Source organism: Bison bison, unplaced genomic scaffold (genome assembly GCF_000754665.1).
Source record: "Bison bison bison isolate TAMUID 2011002044 unplaced genomic scaffold, Bison_UMD1.0 scf7180017864383, whole genome shotgun sequence".
Lineage (NCBI taxonomy): Eukaryota > Metazoa > Chordata > Mammalia > Artiodactyla > Bovidae > Bison > Bison bison.
In genome coordinates, this window is record NW_011494955.1 from 3,070,933 (window position 1) to 3,072,353 (window position 1,421).

The following is a 1,421-nucleotide window of genomic DNA, read 5'->3' on the forward strand; positions in this document are numbered from 1 at the left end:
TGCTTTCTCCCCCTCCTTCCCGCGCTCCCTCCCCGGCGGCCGCGGCCTTTATTAGGGATTCCGCGGCTGTCGGTCCCGCCATCCATCCTGTCCGCCGGCAATTAGGCGGCCAGACAAAGAGCAGCTTCGGATGGATGAGGGTCCCGGCGGATCGGAAATGTGAAGGGTCAGCGCTGCCGCCCGCGGCGCACCCCGCTCCCCCTCCGCATAATCACCGGCCGCCCGTCACTCAGCCGGCCGCCAGGGGAGCTCCAGGGCCGGGGCTGGGGGAGGGCGGGGGTGGGACTGCAGCCTAGGCGCCTAGGGCAGGGCGAAGGCGGACCGACCTGCAACAGGGGCGCCTCCTGCGGGAGAATGGAGGACTGCAGGGGGCCCGAGGCACCTGGAGGAGACAGAAGGCAGGGCATGGTGCCCGGCGATTTCTGAAGGCGGAAGAGAGGACTGCTGCCTGGGGGCATCCTGTACGGAAGCTAGGACTTTGGCTCCGGGGGAGAGGAGAATGGGGGCCTACGCGCCCCCTGCTGGGAGGCTGGGGGACGAAGCCCTAGGGCCTTGGGTCTGCAAAAGTGGAACCGAGCCCAGGACGAATCCCCTTAGGGTCTGTAGCCTGGTGCGCCTCCTATTGGATTAAAGCGATACTGCGCTTCTGTTGCCGGATCTCTTAAGTGAAATCTAACCCAAGCACATCAAATCCAGAAAAGCTCCAAGGCTGGGCGAGCCCGAATGGAGCCAGAGGAAGTTCAAGGAGTCCGGGTTTTACTGCGAATTCTTTGGCGCTAGCTCCCAGCTGACAAATCAACATCTCAATCTGACAATTAGTAGTGGAGGTGGGGGGAGAGGGGCTCTCGCCGCCTGGGCCGCTTAGCCCTCCCGGCGGGCGGCAGAGAGGTGGGCGGTGCTGGCAGTGATGAACGACTCCGGGGGGGCCCCGGGCCCCGAGCGCGCATTCATTACTCGACTGACAGGCGGGCGGCAGGCCGGGCGGGCAGCGAGTGGACGTGCCAAGAAAGAGGCAGAGGCAGGAGCGAGAATAAGAGAGGTGTATAGCAGCCCACTGCCCGGTCAGCTCCCGGCTCTTCACCTCGACCCTGGTACTTGACTTCCTTGAGCTCAGCGTTTTTGTTGGAGCTGGCCTTGGTCGCAGAATTTGGGTAGCGGGGACAGAGGTTTAAGCCTTCTGCTTAGGTTAGGCGAATGAAGGTCTAAGATGTCAAGAAAGTGTGTAGACAGGCTTTAAGACTAGGCGCTCCCGCCTGACCTCGGAGGAATTGTGCGTGTCTGCGCACACAGGGGTGGTGTGTTGTGACAGGGATTGATGGGTGTGGGTCGCATGTGGGGGTCGGCGATTGTGTGTGTCAGTGTCAGGGATGCGTCGGCTTGATTTTGTCAGTGGAGGTGTAAGTGCTGCGTGTGTCTGAGCT

General features: G+C 62.4%; 1 protein-coding gene across 1 annotated transcript in view; it reads right to left on the reverse strand.

The window, feature by feature from the left end:
• C1QL4 (complement component 1, q subcomponent-like 4) overlaps positions 1 to 1,421 on the reverse strand; it is a 12,785-nt gene that overhangs the window by 8,681 nt on the left and 2,683 nt on the right. The window contains exons 3-5 of the mRNA XM_010858069.1: positions 955 to 1,180; positions 512 to 558; positions 192 to 382 (exon numbers count right to left, since the gene is read on the reverse strand). Coding sequence (XP_010856371.1) covers positions 192 to 382; positions 512 to 558; positions 955 to 1,180 — 464 coding nt within the window. The remainder of the gene's footprint in view (positions 1 to 191; positions 383 to 511; positions 559 to 954; positions 1,181 to 1,421) is intronic.